At 43.6% G+C, this 18,231-nt stretch overlaps 1 protein-coding gene across 1 annotated transcript in view; it reads right to left on the bottom strand.

Annotated features, from left to right (window-relative positions):
• Window positions 1-163: 163 nt before the first annotated feature.
• The window catches only part of ARL6IP5 (ADP ribosylation factor like GTPase 6 interacting protein 5), a 21,381-nt gene continuing 3,313 nt past the window's right edge, over window positions 164-18,231 (bottom strand). Inside the window, exons 2-3 of the mRNA XM_002924400.4 lie at window positions 4,229-4,446; window positions 164-1,789 (exon numbers count right to left, since the gene is read on the bottom strand). Coding sequence (XP_002924446.1) covers window positions 1,617-1,789; window positions 4,229-4,446 — 391 coding nt within the window. The 3' untranslated portion in view covers window positions 164-1,616. The remainder of the gene's footprint in view (window positions 1,790-4,228; window positions 4,447-18,231) is intronic.

The raw sequence follows: 18,231 nt of genomic DNA, 5'->3' as shown, positions 1-18,231 counted from the left end.
GCAAAAGCATGGATGGGGACATGGGGGCGGGGAGAGACTACTGTATTTGAAACACCAGCGGAGTGGTTTTGGCCGTACAGCACGTCCTCGTCGTTTAGAGGGCTGTCACCACGTATCCCAGATAGTTAGCAACAGATGTGCATTAAACAAAGTCTCACAAATAAAAATCTTTGATAAATTTTATTCTCCGTATTTGGGTAAGGTACAAAGTCGACACCACGTCTACGAAGTCATGGTGCTATCACTGTGCTGGAGATGAAGGCTGCAGGTTGGCTGAGAAATTGAAACGCAAGACAGATCAGAAGCAGCATATGCTGTTGCCTCTTACTTGAGGACATACAGAGAGTCTAAGTACTGCTCCAGTTGTCCTCATGATTCAGTGTTAGGGAAACCCAAATGTTTTCTGTTCATCTATGAAATCACTCAATTGGCAGGCAAAACATTGTGTATCTATTTCTAAATACATGAGAAATAAAAGGGAGAAAGTAACAGGATATATAAACTCATGCTATCTTGATTCTAATGCCTATCCATGGAAACGTAACAGTCGTAACCAGTGCTATCTAACATTTTTATGAAGTGCAGAAGCCACCGAAGACTCCCATTTTCATAAGCCTTTTTGCTTGGTCATCTACAGATGCCTTTCAGATTTCAAAAGATCAACCATTATTGTTCTCTTTGTGCCCCTAAGAAATAACACAATGTACACTGATTTCCTTCTTTCTCAACGTTCCAGTTAAAAACTAAACAGTGAAAAAAATATAGGAAACATTATCTTGGACAACTTTTTGTCAAGACAACACAAAATGTGCAATATAAACAGAACCCAAGTTTCATTTTTTTGTTGTTGCTTTTTTTAACAAGACCGTCAAGAATAATATAGGCTATGTAGCTATAACTTCAAGGAAGATGACATTTAGGTTGCAACAAATACCTGCTAGTGAAAAGGCATTACTAGCATTTTCAAAAGTTTACAAAAATTGGACAAAGTATTCTCCTAAACAGCTATCTTTATATTTGTAAACAAAATAAAAACAACTGGTTTATCCAGTTTCCACTGCATGTCAAACAGGCGGCAAAATACAGATCACCTTTGATTCTAAAAGAATAATAATAAAAGCTAAACTAGCTTAGACCGTACATATTCTAGTCCCAGGAGTATTTTTGGAGGAGGACGCTGGGGCGGGGTGGGGGGGGGATTAAAACAGGCTAACGTGTGACATCTACTTTAACAGGTTTTTTTTTTTTCATTTACTCATATTGCATTGATACTTTACAATTAGTTTTTTCCTACAAGTTAACAGTACTGTTGCTGTACAATGCAAAATTCTTTTTCTTTTATTTCTCTACAGAAATAAGTGTGATCCATTTCCTATCAGTTTGCATAAACACACTGGACACGTCAGGCATAATAGGAGGGTAGTTTTCTTGTGGTTTCTGAGGGCTTCCCTCTGTCACGTCGGAGATGTGAACAGTTGGGCCTATACATGCATGCTCCCACAGGTAGGTGGATGGTACAGGCACCTCCTATTTCGAGAACACAAATGGGAAGTAGGTCTGGATAAGGGCAAACCAACTTGACTTCTGCCGCAGCCCTGTCAGCAGGTCAGCGGTATTTACTCCTTCACTTTGCTGATATAGTCAGCGATCTTGGAGACGTTTTCTTCCTGCTGTTCTAGGGCATCTAGGACGATGCCCATCGGTGTCCTCTTCAAGCCTATTCCCTCCATTTTATTCTCCAGTTTGTTCTTGAGGTTCCGAAGTCTCAAGGATGCATGGATGAACATCACTGCGGGGAAGTGAAACCTGATTAGCACAGAAGCAACAACCTTACGCTCCCTGTCTTCACACTTTGGGGAAACCGCCTCAGTTAGCTGTAGAGCAGTCCGGTTCTCTAATGGATCCAAGTCCTCAAACGGATCCTTGGACTTGGTCTGAAGCTCTTCTTCGTAAAGTCATGTATTAAGTGTTCTTTGTGTGTGAAGGAAAAAGTATTCAGCAGGAAGGACCCAAATCTGGCAACTACACCCTCTCACTTGACACCCCCTGGATACCTTTCTGCTGCTACTTAAATGCCTTGAACTTCACAGTGAATCAACATGATTCCATTGTACATAAAACCCGACTTACACCAAGTTTTCCAGAGAGGAACTCATGCTCTGCTCACAGATTATCTTCCTGCAGGAAGCATGCGGGTGAAGTCCACCTAGGATGGGCCTCTGGAGGGGTAGTTTTCCAAAGTGCTGGGTATGGATGTATAGATAAAAACTAACGGTTCTATAGATCTCAGGTACCTCGAGGCTCCCCAAATTCGCTTCATCACTTAGAATTACTCACGTTTGTTTACTAAGAAACATTCCCTGGCCCCTCTCCTGGACCTCCTGCACAGAACCATAAAGGGAGGGGCCTGGGAATCTGTATTTTAAACAGGCACAGCAGGTGATCTCCATCAGTGATTTTCAAACTTCTATGCACATATAATTCATGAAGAGAGCCTGTTAAAAGGAGGCAAATTCCAGGTGTCCACCACCCAAAATTCAGACCAGTAAGACTGAGGTAAAGTTCCACGATGTAAAAAGCCAATATTCACTCGGGATGATTCTCACATATGTGACCTTGGACCCTCATCTTGAGAAATACTGAGGGGCATTCTATCTGGAGACCCCCAGCCTAGACCGGCCTTTGGAAACCACAGAGGAGCTTTCTAAAAATACAGGTTTGGGGAGCACCCCTGTCAACTCACAGAATCAGCATCTCTAAGGGATATGGCTGGGTAATCTGTATTTTTTAAAAGTGTCCTGTATGATTCTGACAATCATCAAGGACTAAGAGTCACTAATCCTGTCTAATTTCCTTATTTTATTTTATTTTTTTTAAAGATTTTATTTATTTATTCGACAGAGATAGAGACCCCCAGCGAGCGAGGGAACACAAGCAGGGAGAGTGGCAGAGGAAGAAGCAGGCTTATAACGGAGGAGCCTGATGTGGGGCTCGATCCCATAATGCCGGGATCACGCCCTGAGCCGAAGGCAGACGCTTAACTGCTGTGCCACCCAGGCGCCCCTAATTTCCTTATTTTATAGATGAGTGAACTGCAGCCCATGTATGATACCTGATCCAAATCACATGGCTAGTTTCTAGCAGGTCTAGGAATAGAACTCTGGACCCTTCACTCTCTACCTATGATCTATTTCATTACACTGGCCTGTCTCAGGCCCTGAGGTGGAAAGGTACTGAAGTTAACAAGCTGTGTGTCAAAGCAGAATCTTTAAAATACTAAGCCTCTAGCACATAAGGAAAACTTCAGGAATATTTCAAATAGTCTGAATTTGCTGAATCAAATATTTTGTCCAATAAGGAGCGCCTGGCTGGCTCAGTTGGAAGAGCATGGGACTCTTAATCTCAGGGTCATGAGTTCGAGCCCCACATTGGGCATAGAGTTTACTTAAATATTTAAAAACAAAAACAAATGTTTTGTCCAATAAGGTGTGGGATTCATCCATAAGTATTCTGGGCTTAATCTAACATCACTCCAAACAAGCAACTGATTTTATTTAATGAAATAAATGCACATGCGAAATGCTATTAAAAGTTAAAGGGATCTTCCTGTCGCTTAGTACAATAGAATTTTAATTAGATTTCTGCTGATGAGACTGGGATTATATCTGTTCTCTAGTGCAGGTTTCAAGTGTTTGGGATCTCAGTAAATGATGCATGTAAAATTTAAAAAATATCTAATTCTCTCCACCAAAATCGGAGTATTTGGTAACTGTATTCTGGGCCAATTATTCTTACAGACTTAGGGCACTCTGACACTAAACATGATTTATGAGTAAGCAGAGACTAAATAGTTTACTTCCAAATGAAATACATTCATTCTGTTTCATGACAGTATGAATGGCACTTAAAGACTGAGAACAGACTCGAATATTCGACAAATCTGGAGGCTGTTGGAGGCTGTGCAAATTTCTTGCCATGGGACTTGGGACTTGTGTTTCTTTTGTGCAATGTTGTATCCCCTGAAGAGTGTCTGGCAGACAGCAGGCACTCAATATATACCTGCGGAATTAGTGAACTGTCAGGCCTTGATCTGCTGTGGCAGAAAATTCTGATAATTTTGCAGACATGCCAACACACATAAGGAACAGGTTAGGTAATTCCCAATGAACAACCTCTCCTACTTTTTTTTTTTTAATGGCACAAGAAAAGAAGACTGAGGTTCACTTACGCAGCAAAGGAAAAGTGATGCCAAACACGAAGACCATGACTCCCCCGAACATGGATATGAGGAAGTAGCTAGCCAACATGACCACCATGACAAATGTCGTGGGATACTGCTTCTTCATCCGGCGGAGGATGTCTTTGTTGTGGGCCGCCCACACGAACCCCGTGAACACGAGCACCACTACAATGCCTCCAAGGATCATGTTGAAGGGGCTCAGGAATCTGGAATAAGAAGAAAAGAGGGAGGCTAGGTCAGCACCGACAGCGGCAGGATGTCAAGATGAGGACGGTGAGGAGGAGTCAAGTCACACGCTGAGTACTTAGCATTTTATCTAAATTGTCTCATTTAATCCTCATAACACAATGAGGTAGGTACTGTTAATTCACTTCTCAAATGAAGAAACTGAGGCATGGAGGTGAGAAAATAGTGGGAGCCAAGACTGACACTTGGGAAGTCGGGCTCCCACCAAACTGGTCAGTCCATCTTATTGGAGGCCCACAATTTTCAAAGACATTTCTCCCCACAAAATCCATACAGGGTTTTCATTGCATTTTAAAACATATCACAAATAAGTCTGAGGAATCATCTGGCATCTTGCTGATTCTATAGCTGGACAACTTCGGTCTTACTCATCACGGCGCTGAACGGTTCCTTTTTCAGAAACACGGGTACCATCCAGACTTTTTGTTTGTATCTTTGTTTCCAACCGTTGCGGTTTGCTGAACCGGAGCAGCTGAATTTGATACATGTTCAAGGTCGCTTCCTTCAAGAATGAACTCATTCTCCCGAGCTTGGGACACTGAGCAAGCAAGGCCTGGCCTCCTCCGAACCCTGCGGATGTAGTTTTCACACACGAGATTTTGTATTTCAGCAAGAGAACCATTCTTCCAGATAACGACATTGCTGGGGAAGCCGCATAGGTGGAGATGCCAGGGCAACGCCCTTGATCACGTTCTGTACGTGACCACAGATAGTGCGAACAGGAGCCTGTCCCTTTCTCCTCCCCCACGTTTGTCAACCCTGAGCCTCTTCTTTCTCCTTCCAAGGAGACGCAGTGTCTACACTGATGTGACTGACACCCCCCACAGGATCCTGTGGGGCCTTTCTCGATCACCGTGTGTCCCCGCAGAGCGATACTGACATTAGCTGGAACATCGACAGTCCGATTGCAGAGAACGTTCTTCATGCTCACAGCAAATGCGGCAAAGAGCTAAGCAACTTTTAAAATTGAAAGAGACCGCCTCTTTCGGAGGGGCTGTTTCGCTTCATTACATCCTGGGCTCCAGGACAGCGCTCACGTGTTTTCCCAGCTCTTCGGGTTTATTTAAATCCTCATAGAAGCTGCCACAACGGATCTATGTAGAGGTCCCATGATAGCCTCCATGGGCCAGACCCAGTCTACCGTCACATTGGTGTTTGGATGGTACAGTGTTTAAAAAAACTTTTATTTGAATCCCAACGTGTGGAAAAAATCCATACAACTTGGGATTTCTAGCTTCTCCTGTAAACGAGAAACTCTAACAACACTTTTCCACATGTCAACGACTGGCTGAAGCACCTTCTCTTCCAGATAGAACAGATGCTCTCCAATTAGCCCCGTGTCCCCACCCCCATCTACTGCATCTCTGACACGGAGGTCCTCCCTGAGCCACCATTCATCACTGCCCATCTCGCGGCCACCCTGCACTGCTCTCTTACATAACCGGCCTGGCCCACGGAGGCAGCTGAGTCTACGACTCCTGGCACAGAGACTCCATTATAATCCTTTAAAAGGGCCGAAAGTGTCATTAGGAGGTGGGTTGTCAACTGAAATTTCCAAGCACAAAGCTTCTGGCTTCATTGTTTCATGAGCCAAAGGTTACACTACTGTTGATAAGAAAGAGGAAAGCTACGGAGTATTTCGTAAGTGAGAAGGACTGGGTGTCATGGCCCCCACTGCCACCCCAACCCACTGTGTACACAGAGACCTTAATATGATATTTGTGGTCAGCAAGTACCGTGAGTTACTAACTTTTTACCCTCACAACAGGCTTCACGAGCATTTTCCTTGGGAAGGACAATGAGGGTCAGGGTGTTTTCATCACACTCTGAATATCAACGTGACTGATTTCGAAATGAGGGATGGGGGAAAACGGGAATGGGAGGTGATGCCAAGAGCTTACTTTCTCTGAAATAGAACAGATGAAGGATTGACACTCATTGTAGGGTTCATATTCGGGATAACTAAGATTCTTTTTTAAAAACCCCTTTACATTTTAGCTCTGATCCTGCCTTCGGAAACACAAAAGCTATCTGAAATAGTTTCAAATAAGAGTAGAAGTATCACGTACCTTAATGGGCAAAATCAGGGATACAATCCATGTGAAACTGCTTTGGAAAAGTTAGAAATTCTTATTATATTGCATGGAATTAACAGTGGTAAGAGTAGTGTAGCAGGACATAATTTAGAGTTAAACCCTGTAATAGTAAGTTTCTTTAAGATTTTGTTTATTTATTTGACAGAGAGAGAGACAGCCAGCGAGAGAGGGAACACAAGCAGGGGGAGTGAGAGAGGGAGAAGCAGGCTCCCAGCAGAGGAGCCTGATGCGGGGCTTGATTCCAGGACTCTGGGATCACACCCTGAGCCAAAGGCAGACGCTTAACGACTGAGCCACCCAGGCGCCCCAGTAAGTTTCTTATTTCATTCAAAACTCTTGCAAATATTCATCCCCTTCCAGGCAATAAATATCCTCCTCAGAACAGAGTCGAAGGAAATAAATATAAATGCAAAGACTGAGGTGTAACAATCTTCACGAGTAGTATTTATGATTAAAAACTTTTTGAGGGGCGCCTGGGTGGCACAGCGGTTAAGCGTCTGCCTTCGGCTCAGGGCGTGATCCCGGCGTTATGGGATCGAGCCCCACATCAGGCTCTTCCGCTATGAGCCTGCTTCTTCCTCTCCCATTCCCCCTGCTTGTGTTCCCTCTCTCGCTGGCTGTCTCTATCTCTGTCAAATAAATAAATAAAATCTTAAAAAAAAAAAAAAACTTTTTGAAAAAATGTATATGGCCACCAATTTGCTAGAGGTGGTATATGCAGCTCAGTACTCAATACTATGGAAAGATATTAGTAATATATCGAGTGGGTAAAAGTAATCAATCCATTTTCTCTGTTAGGTGGATTTATATATGTTATGTAGCCGAGAAGTGGAAATTTTTTACAATTAGTACATTATTTTGTAATCAGAAATAAACATATAAGGAAGGAATATATAAAAATATAAAAGCAACTGCTCCCTGGTCTATGACCCAGGCTTGGCACAGGCCAGCTACAACCGCCCATCTTTACCTCCATCGTCTCTCCAATAACATTAACGCAATTGCGATTCATATGCCGCAGCGAAGCTTTTCCTTCTCCCACCCAAATCTTGGTTCCCTGCCAATTCTCCAGGTCCTCCTTTGGCAACGTGCACCACCCCCCTCCTGCAAGCTTTCCCAGCATCCAGCAATTGAACTATTCTGTCTGTCCTTCACCAGTTCTTTACCATCTAGGTCCACAGAGTCACTCTGTATTTTTTCTGTTTTAAAATTTTATCTGGGTTATGCCGTACCTTCTGCCCAGATCTGGGAAAGACAATTATAGGCCTGGAGAAGGGAAGAACTGGACAGGGCAAAAGCAAAATCTTTTTTAGCAGGTGGTAAGGAAACTGAGTGGAGAGGCCCAGAAGCTGTCACCGATTAATAAATCTCATTCCTAGCTCTCAAAAGATTCCGAAAGAAGTTATACTGAAAGACTAGAGCAGTTACACTGGGTAGCAGCATCGTGGATAGTTTATTCCCATTTGTTTATTAGTTTCACCCAAATATTTTGAGCTGTAAAGAAAAGCAAAGATCAACATTAACCCAAAAAACTATAGAGTGGAAGGTTCAAGTTTAAGGAAACTGCTTTGCATAAACTGCAAATAAAAGATGGTTGATTGGTAGCAAACTAGCAAAGTATCCTACTCAGTTCTTTCTAGAATACCTATTAAAATAATTCGTGAGGTGAAGCATATATAATAAAAAGTATGCCGAGCTTTGTCTATTTTCCTCTGGACAAGCAAAGTAGGCATCTACGCTGAATGTCTAAATAAAGCCCAGGACAAAGAACAACAAAAAATCCAGGCCTGACTCAAGCAACTCCAAATTTGCTTTTCACCTGTTCCTGTTGCTCATGCTGAAGGGAAGAGAACAGAGCACACAGCCCTATAGAACTGGTTTTAGCTTACAACACGCCCAGCTACAATCTATAATTAGAAAGTAACCAAGTTTCCAAGCTGGAAAAAATGAACAAAGTTACTCAGAGCAGAAATGGTTTTCTTCCTTATTCTTCTTAAGCGCCATTCCATTCTAACAAAGAGTAAAATTTGTACCACTCTAATGCCTTGGAACCTGCTTACACTTGGAGGAAAATAAAACACATACACCACCCTCTAGAGCTTAATTTCATTTTCCAGTGAGCGCAGGAACTTGGGAGCCAGCTCTCGTCTGAGATGAGTGAAGTTTTTTAGGCAACAGCTGGGCTCTTAGTCACGCCAGTCACAATAAAGCCCAGGAACTTTTAGGCAAAAACTCCCATAAATATGCTACCCCAGCTATCATGGGGACAATTGTCACTGGGCTCTGATGGGTGGAGTTTCACAGAGTGGTAGTCCCCGGATGAGAAAGGGTGGGAGGAAGGGAGGCAGGAAGAGAGAGGGAGGGAGAAGGACAGAGAGGGGAGAGGGGACAGAGGGAGAGAGGGAATGTAATTTTCTATCCTTGATGGAAATAGGACCTAGTTTAACAAGTCAAAAGCATTCAATATGTTTATCTATTATGAGATAAAAACATATACCTACATACATATACATCCTATTCCGTAAGTAACTGAGTAAATAAATGTAACGGTTAAAAATTCTACTGGAGGGGCGCCTGGATGGCACAGCGGTTAAGCGTCTGCCTTCAGCTCAGGGCGTGATCCCGGTGTTATGGGATCGAGCCCCACATCAGGCTCTTCTGCTATGAGCCTGCTTCTTCCTCTCCCACTCCCCCTGCTTGTGTTCCCTCTCTCGCTGGCTGTCTCTATCTCTGTCGAATAAATAAATAAAATCTTTAAAAAAAAAAATTCTACTGGAAATATTGACAGTTGTGAAAAGGTTTACAACCCCATCACAGAATCCTGTAGCAGAGTGTTCAAAGATAAATAGCTTCCGTCCCATTACACAGATGAAAAAACTGAGGCCCGGAGAAGAAACATATTCAAAGGGGTCTAGGGGAGAGAAAAGGGTGCCAGCTGATGTAAACATGACAGCAATTCATAATACAGCCCCTTGTGTATTGTTAAGCAGCTTCAGGATTCCAACCCCCCTCCCCCACACCCACTCATTCTCAATATTCTTCCAACTGGGGTCAGCAACGAAGGATCGTTCTGGGAGATCCCTCGGCATTCTGGTTTCTCTCCGAAGCAAGGTGGTTACCAGCAGGTGTGGACGCAGGAATGTGCCCGAATGTGCCAACATGATTCAGCTAGCTAGAACTATAGTTTTAGCACAAGTTCCTGAAGGGGGGAAAAAAGCCAAAAAACTTGGCTGATCACAGAATTTTAGAGCTAGGACAGATCTTGAAAAATACATTTCAGTCTACACACAAGCAAGCTAGGGAATAGACAGGTTAGTAATTACGTCCAAACCCATCAACTGCAGGGTTGGCAATAGAAGTTCACCAAAACAGAGATCCTCAGATTGAGTTGAGCGCACCGTTGCAAATCTGGGCACACTGCAAGGCCCACGAGAGCCAAAAAGGCAGGGAAATACTTCCTGACCAGCGGAAGCCGCTTTGCCCCGAGTTCCAGTCTTCTAACCCAAAAAAAGGTATTTTCGCAGTTGGGTTCCTGGGGAAGCCTGACTCACCAAGAAAGGGGTGGGGGGACAATTAACTCACAGTGGATTTCTGTAAGTTGGTGATGTTTTTCTGTGGTCCGTAAACAGCCAGAGAGGTCACCGCAAATGTGAATCCACCCATCCATTTTCTTGCTTCTCCTTGCTCTTACAATAAAAACACAGTTCGTTACACATGCTCCAAGGCCCCACAGGGTCTGGCCCCTGCCTGTGTGTAGCGCTAAGCCACCACACACCGCTGTGTAATTTGTAGTGGCACAGGAGGCCTGGCTGCGGTGGTAAGTGGGGGGCTACAATCCAGGCCACATTGGACTCACTCAACAGTTTAGCTTAGGCTGCATCTTCTAGGAGTTAGGAGTGCTTTAAATAATCAGTCTGAGGGAGCCTGACGGCTAGCAGCAGTCTTGCCTGTGGTCTTTTCCTATACCGCCTCCGGATCCTACACCCCGTCCTTTGGGGTTTCAATCCCCCTGTGGACTTCGCCCTTGCTCTGGCCCCCAGAGGCCTGTGCACAAGCCATTCTCTGCCTGACTCACTCCTACTTTCTTCAAAACCCAGCCTAATCAGCCCTTCTTCTGTCTCTCTGACCACATCAGAGCACCATATGCGTCTCCTTCCAAGCCTCATCACAGTGGTGGTGTTACATTTACTTGAATGAGGATTAGATGCACGTCTGTTTCCTACTGGATTAGGCTCTATGAGGGCAGGGACTATAACATTTTCTCCCCGGCACCTAGCACAGAGCCTGGTATGCAGTAGTTATTCAATATATGTGTGCTGAAAGAAAGAAAAAAGGTAGGCAAGGATCTAGCATATTTTTATATGACTTAAAGGAAGCCCAGCAACTTTCCATGGGTATGAATGAAGTGACAGGAGGTTTCTCTTGGACAAATCACTATTATTCTCATTGCACACTAAATATTACTGGAGAAATAGTCCCTGTCTTTGTACGTTCACAGAGTTGTGATGAAAGGAACAGAGGAAAAAGAAAAGTAGGAAATATCAGGCGCACGTCTGTGCAGATGTGAGGTAGAATGACTGTGACGTGGTCAGATGGGGAGAAAGGGCCCATTGGCTGGCAGCAGGAACTTTGTAAGTCTTGCCGCTAGTACGTGCTGGGGGTCAGGAGAGAGAGTGTGGGAGCACTGGAGACTCATACTTCTGCAGACCTATCTATACAGGCCCCTCCTGCTCTTTGATTCCTTCTGAGGTTATTTTGGTTTCCCAGCGAGGCTTCCGTCCTGGCAAGTACTATTTCTGACTATAGAGTAGAGATGTAAATGTACAAATCAGCTTTGAGTCAATATGATCAGGGTCACCTTGACTTCATAATCGCCAGATAAAGGAGACTTTGAGGCAGTTCAGGTGGGATGGGAGCCTGCCTCTTTTGTCACAGAAAGGGCGTAGTAACCTGACATCGAGATGTTTCTTAACCAAGTGAGTCAGGAAGACCCACAGCATTCATTGCATCCTTGCTGTACTGTCTGTTGCATCGTGTGCACTTGGCACCATGAAACTAAACACTCAACCACAGTCTTAGCAGCAGTTGGCATGTTTAAAGTATTCACAGTAAGACATACCTTATGAACCTCCATGTTTTCTTTTGTGTTTATGAAGCTAATCGCTTATTTTATTCTTAATAAACAGTGAGTTGGGCCTGGTTTAGAAGCCATCTATCTCAGACTTCCCATGGCGATGGAGCTTCAAATAACAGTGTGCAAGGATCTGATTAGCTTGCAACTGTTCCTTTTTAAAGTTTATATTCAGGCAAATTTCTAACATATATGATGCTAGAGAGAATGGTCTAATGGACCCTCATGTATACTCATCATTGCTTTCAGCAATTAGGAACCTATGGTCACTCTCCTAACAGAAAATGTTTGGGAACTGTGGAAAGATCCTTGTTTACAAACTGTTCTTTCTGAATTCTTTCGGTAGAGTAAATTCAATTGTTTTCCCATGGCAGGTTCTTACAGCACTGTGAAGGCGGGGGATGGGCAAATGCAAATGAGCCTGATGACACATAATCTCCTTCTTACAAGGAGGCTCCTGTCTGCTTACCTCCCACCAAAACCCAATTTCTGCATTCCCTTCTGTTTCTCTGAGACAGGGAGGAACCACACTGATGGCGTACAGAAGCAGATGATAGAAGCAGGAACCAAAGCCTCGGGTTTCCACTTCAGGTGGACTTTCTGCCCTCTCAGTGGTGTCTGCATTAGTGATTGCCCCACTGAAGGGCAGGCTGGGAAATCCTACCCGTTTATGGTAAATCCTTGCAGAAGGGAGAAGCAGCCAGCCGCTTTTGTCTGAGATCACAGGCATGAAAGTGTTCTCTGAAACAAGAAGCAAGCCCATTGCGACAGAGAGAGGAGGGTGTTACAGGTATGTATTCTGAAGCTGAGTGATAAGGGATAGAATTCATTTGTCCAAAAGGAAAAGAATAAAAAATTTCCAATAGTGCTGCACAACTTGGTATTAAGGTCAAGTTCATCTTTTAGAATTGGATTTCTTACACAGAGCTCTCAGCCCCTACTAAGTAGATTGAGAGCTTTTGCCTTCTAAGAAAGGGGCCAGGAATCCAAAATATTCTCATTTGCACACTTATCCAGAATAATTATAAATCCTAATGTGGGAGAAGGAGACAGAAACTACCACCCCGGGGCTGATGGTGGCAAGGCATGTTTTTTTTTAAAGTGTGTGGAGAGAAGGCAAGAACAAGGTTGCGTAAACGGTGTCCAAGGATTTAATGAAAGGCAATCCTTATTAGATGAAGAATTTTGAGATTAAAATTTTATTGAGTGTTGACAGACCTCTTAAAATTCTATACTCAGAAGCAGCACATAACCCATCAAGGAAAGACATATGCCCGCATTGCACATGCCTGCCTCAAGCACAGATAAAGAGGGATGGGAGGGCAGGAAGCGATTAATTCTGGGAGGATTGGGAAGGCAGGGTGGAGCTATTCCTCCTTGTACCCTCTGTGCCTACGGAGTATCTGATACAGAGTGGGTGCTTAGCAAATACTTATTCAACTGAGTAAAAGACATCTGAGGTGCAGGGGAGGATGGGAAGGAAACGTGTATTTATCCCCCCCACCCCCCTGTCCACATACTCAAGGCCTGTCCCATTTTCAACACCTGAGTTTTGAAATTCGGGATCATAATGTACAGGGGAAAGAAGGTAAGTCAGGTTGAAAAGATTGAAAAGAATGTGTTTGTAGGTGTATATTTCTGTAGACTTACTATCCTTGTGTAAAAATTAATTATGTCTGTAGTTTCATCTTGCTGTCCCTCTAGACTCTAAACACGACGAAAGTAGGAATCACAGCATCTTATTCCCCAAGGTACCTCTCAGCAGGGTGCCTGAGAAGTTGGTAAATGCTTCATAGTCTTTGTGTAATGAACGAGGCAAAAAAAAAAAAAAAGTAATATTGTAGCCTTGGTGTGGAAGTTGATTAATCTCAAAAACCTTTCCACTAGGTTTTGACATAAAAGCACTGCAATTAATTCCACCTTCAAATGTGTTAATACATTCCAATCCAGAGCATCCCAGGGCTCTCTTATCCTTTTCTTCCTTTATCAACTAGAAACTGGGGTTTTTCATCCTTGCAGCATTAAAAGGTAAAAACAATCTGACTATTTTTCAATACAAGGTACTGGCCGCCATAGCCTCGAACATATTATGGGACTACATTCATTCTGAAAAGACTGAAGTAATGCTCTTTTCAAACAGAAGTACTAGCCTTCCAGAAACGCCTTGCCATTTCAAGCAACTAGAAGCATAACGTGGCACCTGGAGTTTCCACCCTCTGGTATCACTTCCACAGGCCACATGGTGAAGAAGTACTTTAAGACTATACGGGCTCATTCAGCAGCTACGCTGTGCTGTCTCAAAGGGGAGGCCTGAACATACACATAGGAAAATAAATGAGCCTTTTAGCTGGAGATGCACTGGAGGCATTTATAAATTTGAAAATTCTGTGCGTGATTGGTGCTTTCTGATGCCACGCCAGGAAATAAGACTCCTGATGGCAGGGAGGAATTTGTGAGCATAAGAAAGGCAAATAATACAAATGTGTGAGAGTCGGCGATGGAGCTGAATTTGGTTAATTAGGAACTTCAGAATATTTGCAATATGGGGGCGCCTGGGTGGCACAGCGGTTAAGCGTCTGCCTTCGGCTCAGGGCGTGATCCCAGCGTTCTGGGATCGACCCCACGTCAGGCTCCGCTATGAGCCTGCTTCTTCCTCTCCCACTCCCCCTGCTTGTGTTCCCTCTCTCGCTGGCTGTCTCTCTCTCTGTCAAATAAATAAATAAAATCTTTAAAAAAAAAAAGAATATTTGCAATATGACTTCACAGCAAAAGTATTTTACTTCACAACAATAAAAGAGGCTACTACTTATTAGCAGTTTTTGCCCCCTAATTAGCCACATGAACTTCAGCCTTCACAATTGTGAACGTGGGAGTTTGATGGGATCAGTACTTCTCAACTTCAACCTGGAGGTGTATATCAGAATCACATGGGGAGTTAAGACCCTGGACCCACCCAAGAAGCATATGTTAAGAATTTCTGAAGTTAACACCTGGGCATATGGGTACATTTATTTAAATGTTCAAGTGGTTCTTTTGAACCAGACCAGACTAGTGCTTCTTAAATTTTAATGTGCCTATGAATCATCTGAGAGTCTTGTCAGAAAGCTGACTGTGATTCAGTAGGTCTGGGAGGGTGCCTGAAATTCTGCATTTCCAACAGGCTCCCAGGGTGAGCATGCTGCTGTTCCATGGCCCATACTTTAGATTTCTCCAGCTCAAATCTTTTGGCATCTGTTAAGCCCAGAAATTTCTGTCCACAACCAGAATGTATCACATACTGAGTACTTAAACCGTAAGTGCAATTAGGAGTTGCCTTTGCTTTTCACTTTGAAAACAGAGGCAGAGACTTCTATTGCTGTGTCTGATATAAAAAGAATATCGAGGGGCGTCTGGCTAGAGCACATGACTCTTTATCTCAGGGTTGTGAGTTCGAGCCCCATGCTAGGGGTAGAGATTACTTAAAAAAAAAAAAAAGAATATCTAGTGCCAAGATGTATTAAGGATGGGGGAGGTAAGTCATATCTTCTTCAATCTTAGACATTTTTCTTTCTTGATTTAAAAAATGCAAAGCCACTTTCAGCAAAACACACACTTCCCAGCTTGTTACTCATGCTATTCCTTTTAAGTCACCCAATCTCTTCTGAAGTGATGCCTGAATTTCAAAAAGAAACTGAGGTCTTCAAGGGAAGCAATCCAAGTGTTTATAAGAAACACAAGTTACAATGATGACAAAACCACTAAACTATATCCATCATCTCACACTTCTAAGAGAATACACAAGCTGTGAGAATTCCAAATATACCTGGAACCTAGGATTTAATAACAGCAGCTACTGTTTAAATATTTTCACTTGCTGGGCCTTAATGCACTTTATATTAATTAAGTCACGTAATTCCAATTTTATGGTAGTGGAACTCCAGAGCATGTGAACTGGTAAGCAAAAATGAAGAAAAACGATAGCCAGAATGCTGTCAAAAAACAGAAAGTGAGTCTATGGAATCCGTAGTCTTCCAGGCAGATTAATAAAAGAATGATAGCATAACATATTTAATAAATCAAGGATAATGATCAAAGCCATGTAAGCTTCAAATCTGCTCCATTCTTATGTCTGAAAAGTCAGAAGCCAGGAGCTAAAATCAAATTGTTTTGCTAAGTAACTGCCAAGAACTCTGTTTTTGTAACTTGTTATAAACTAATTTGCATTTAGTGAAAGTGATCACTAAATTATCATGATTTTCTTGGCATCTTAGCTGTGGTTCTCAACCAGGGGTGATTTTGACCCCCAGGGGACATGTAGCAATGTCTGAAGTCTTCAGCAGTTTTTTGAGGGCTTGGGTGCTACTGGCATTCAGGGGGTAGAGAGCAGGGATGTCGCTAACTCTCCTACAATTCACAGGACAGCCCTCTACAACGAAGAATTATATGATCCCAATTGTCCATAGCACTGATGTTGAGAAAGCTGGCAGGAGAGTATTTCCCCAAAATTCTACAAGGGCAATATGAATTAGTGAAGAGTTTGAATTATAACCTTTTCTAAATTGAATTTTTACACGATAGCCATCTTAACCAATATGTAGCAAGTGCTGTCAGCAATGACCCAGTTAGAATCACTTTAGGAGCCTGCTGGTGCTACGTACTAGTGTGCTGCTATGTGCTTCAAAATAATTTGTTCCATTAGGTAGGTTAAAAGTTGCCCTCGTGATTACATTGAGGCCTTCTGTTCATTTATTTACTCTGCATTCACCAACTAAACACCTGCTGTATAGTAGGCCTCAGGGATATAGCGAATACAAGTCATGAGAAGCACAACAGGAAAAAGAAAAGCAATCATGAACAAAACCCACAGTCTCTGGCCTCGAGGCATTTATAGTCCAGAGTGGAGACAAGTAAACAGACAACTTAAAAGCCTGTGAGGTAACTACCAGGAAAGATACGGGCGGCTCAGTTAACACAAGGAAGGGAGGGACAAAGGGAAAAAATGCTTCCTCAAAAAGATGGTACCAAAGCTGAGTCTTGAGGTAGGAGCAGGAGTAAGTAAGTTGGCAACTGGAATCTGGGTGGATGGAGCTACTGGGATCAAGACTCTGCCTTTAAAGACGCTGTTTCTGGGGCGCCTGGGTGGCACAGCGGTTAAGCGTCTGCCTTCGGCTCAGGGCGTGATCCCGGCGTTATGGGATCGAGCCCCACGTCAGGCTCCTCTGCTGTGAGCCTGCTTCTTCCTCTCCCACTCCCCCTGCTTGTGTTCCCTCTCTCGCTGGCTGTCTCTATCTCTGTCAAATAAATAAATAAAATCTTTAAAAAAAAAAAAAAGACGCTGTTTCTCACACCAACAATGATAAAAAATAATAATAATAATAAGTAACATTTGTGGAGCAAAAACTAAGAGCTGGACACTATTCTAAGAACCTTGCCTGTGGTAACTCGGGTAATCCTCACAGAAGCCCTGTGAGGCTGGTACTATAATTAGTCTCATTTACAGATGAGAAGGCTGAGGTACAGGCGTAGTGGGAGTCCAAGGTTCCACAGCTGATGACCGGCAGTTGGGATTTAAAATTTACTTAATGTGGCTCTGGTGCCTGAACTCTTCGTGCTATTTAAAGAGCCAGAAGATACAAGAACTATCTTCAACAAGGGCTGTTAGCTAAGAGACTTACTCAGAATTAATCTAAGAGGCATAGTAGACCTACTGAGTGGAAGTCACATGCCCGGTAAACCCTTTTAGGATGAAGCCCCAACTTCTCACCATGGATTACATGGTGATCAGGCCCTCGTAGGCAGATTTACCTCTATCCTCATCCCTCTTAATCTGCATCTTGGGAGAGGCAGCCCTTTCCCAAGTTGTTTCTGGAGCTAGATGATATCCACTTGGTCTTCCCTCTTCGCTCCTGTGAGCTGGAAAAGCAGGCTCTCTGCAACCTGACCCAAGCCAGTTTTCACCACAGGAGAATCCACAGTTGAGGCTAGAGCCCTCCAACAATGTCCTAGAGGCCCCTCTTCACTACTAGGGGACAGAACCAGTGAAGAACACCCTTTGAACAGGGTCCCTTCCCCAGTAAACACCCAGGCCACATTTTCACACACACTCTGCCAAGATACGGGAAACTACCAGCTGCTGTAGGAGATACAGATAAACAGCCTCCAACACCGCTCTGACCCACTCACCCACTGACATCACCGAGAGGAGAGTCCTCTTTAGAATGAGAAATGTTCCAGAGTCAACTAAGCTCTCTGACCCTGAAGGTATCAGGTTGCTTCCAGCTTTAAGAGACTGAACTTCATGACTCATAAGAAGATGGCACATTATGACACATTAGGGACGCCTCGGTGGATCAGATGGTTAAGCATCTACCTTCGGCTCAGGTCACGATCCCGGACTCCGGGGATCAAGCCCGCCTGGCATTGGGCTCCCTGCTCAGCCAGGAGCCTGCTTCACCCTCTCCCTCTGCCCCTCCTTCGACCCCTGGCTCGTGTTCTCTCTCTCTCTCTCTCAAATAAATAAATAGAATCTTTTTTTTTTT

This window comes from Ailuropoda melanoleuca, chromosome 4, assembly GCF_002007445.2.
Source record: "Ailuropoda melanoleuca isolate Jingjing chromosome 4, ASM200744v2, whole genome shotgun sequence".
Taxonomy (NCBI): domain Eukaryota; kingdom Metazoa; phylum Chordata; class Mammalia; order Carnivora; family Ursidae; genus Ailuropoda; species Ailuropoda melanoleuca.
This window is presented reverse-complemented; position numbering and strand designations above follow the sequence as displayed.